Below are 2,205 nucleotides of genomic sequence, written 5' to 3' on the forward strand. Positions count from 1 at the left end.
ACTCCAACGTTCAGATTGATGGACCGCTGTCAGTGTTTCAGGGTACTTCCATTCTGTTTCGAAATACATTCAGTGTATTATAACACTTACACTGGGGTTACATTCAAACACCCTCCAAACACCAGATCTCAGGTAAGGACGCACTACTTTTCATGGTTTCACTACACCATCGTGGTGTTTTGAGTCTTTCTGTTTTCACATACAAGGACTATCTTTCTGAGAAGCACTATAAATGATCCATCCACTGGTGAACTCTCATGGTGTAGTGCACTTCACACAGTAACTAGGACGACACAATATCTTCTCTATCTGCATTATCTGTCATTATCTGTCACTGTGCTTTCCATGGTTCCTATTCCTTCCACCAGACACAAGATGAAAACAGAAGTATTCTCAGTAAAATATAAGACATTTATTATAGATGAAAAAACATAACAGAAGCAACCAAAGTTAATGAATAAAAACATACAAAGTATGAATTTTCTGATGCTCTTACAATGAGATCATAACCCTCTTGTATATAATTTTTTTTTGTTATATTATAAAAATATCCTTCATATTTACAAAACGTATTGACATAAAATCACCCCAGAAAATATAGAACTAAGAAGAAACAGATAGCTGGGTCTTGTGACACCCTTGTCATTGATTTGGTTCTTGGTGCTGAGAGGAAAGATTAACAGTAGGTGTTGAGTTCAGTTTTTGACTGCGTACTATTCCTTTATATCCTGAGTTGTGATGACATCATTGGATTAGGCCTGTGAGGTCTTGATGTGAGACGCTTTGGTCCTAAAACAGATATAAAATGTAAAATGGATATCATTCATTTGTATTGTCATGGCTACAACCACACTTTTAGTCTTACAGCTCTCTGTTCATGAGAATGATTCATACCCCAGTCGGATGACGTGCTCTATCACCCAATTCTGATCAGGGTCTGCACACACATCATTACCCTTTTTAGTGTGGAACCTGGAAGAGACATAAAGCACAAGTTCATATTCAACTCTTTGTTTTTACACGTACAGCATTATATAATTTTTTGATTGCTAAAACTACAGTATAGTAGGCTATTTATAGTAGCTATAATGGCATTCTTCTGGCTGTATTACTTGCCATACAATGCAATCAGATACTCCTAAGATACTCACATGATGGCAAAGATACGGCAGGTTTCTGATATGGTCTGTATGGTATAGCCTTCGATAACTGCGAAAGGTGTTTTACGAAGAGTATAACTCTCACAGCATCCTCTCCTACGACGTGCTGTCAAAAAGGAACAAATAAAGGATTTACGAGGAATGTCGAGGAACACAAAATACTACCCTATTTGTCCAGTTGTTTATTTCTGTTTTTCAGTAATTACACACAGAGACACACAGACTAAACTTTCACATTTTCATATTTACGTCGTTTAGCTGCAGAAGTTTCCGTAGCAAAGAGCCCCAAAGCCAGTAGCACCAGCAGTACAATCATAGGGGATCTCATCTGGGCCATTTCTTCTTCTGTGCTACTGTGGTTAGTGATGAGCTGAGTTGAGATGCTGTCTTGTCTTCAAAGAGAAAGCTTCAGTGGCTGTGTGAGGTCCTACTCTATATATATATACTCCTTCTGCAGGTGGAAACTTCTGCTTTGAGAGGTGAAATGGGCGTTCTTACCCACCCCTTAATGGCAACGTCCCACGAAAGAATTTCCCCATCACTATCCCACATTGATCAAAAAAAGAAACAACATTACTCGACAGAGGGACAACAAGGGATGTTTTAACACCACTTTTATTTGTTTATTCAAACATTTATCCTTAGATGGTTCAAATGTACTACAAAGTACAATGAGTTGATACTCTATCCCATGATCCTTTATGAGCTTGCCAAACATATTTCCAAGTGTCAATTTTTTACAGTATAGACTATTGAGTGGTGCAGCGGTCTAAGGAGTCCCATAGGGCGGCGCACAATTGGCCCAGCGTCGTTAGGGTTTGGCTGGGGTACGCCGTCATTGTAAATAATAATTTGTTCTTAACTGACTTAAGAACAGTTAAATAAAGTTTAAATAACTTTGGAAGCTTTCAACTTTCCAGCTGAAATAATACATTTGATAAAAATATGATATACATGTCCTAAAGCTAAAATATACACAAATAATACATTATCTGATCAAATTGCTTTAGAAAGGGACACAAGACAGGGATGTCCCCTCTCCCCC

The 2,205-nt window shown here is 38.0% G+C and overlaps 1 protein-coding gene across 1 annotated transcript; it reads right to left on the bottom strand.

The window, feature by feature from the left end:
- Positions 1 to 752: 752 nt before the first annotated feature.
- On the bottom strand, positions 753 to 1,497 carry ccl20a.3 (chemokine (C-C motif) ligand 20a, duplicate 3). The gene is made up of 4 exons (XM_029621211.1): positions 1,410 to 1,497; positions 1,152 to 1,266; positions 895 to 972; positions 753 to 789 (listed from the first exon to the last, which is right to left on the bottom strand). The coding sequence occupies exons 1-4, from the start codon at positions 1,495 to 1,497 to the stop codon at positions 753 to 755; spliced, it is 318 nt and encodes a 105-aa protein (XP_029477071.1).
- Positions 1,498 to 2,205: the final 708 nt, after the last annotated feature.

The sequence above is a fragment of the Oncorhynchus nerka genome, unplaced genomic scaffold, assembly GCF_034236695.1.
Source record: "Oncorhynchus nerka isolate Pitt River unplaced genomic scaffold, Oner_Uvic_2.0 unplaced_scaffold_40___fragment_2___debris, whole genome shotgun sequence".
NCBI classification, from domain to species: Eukaryota; Metazoa; Chordata; class Actinopteri; order Salmoniformes; family Salmonidae; genus Oncorhynchus; species Oncorhynchus nerka.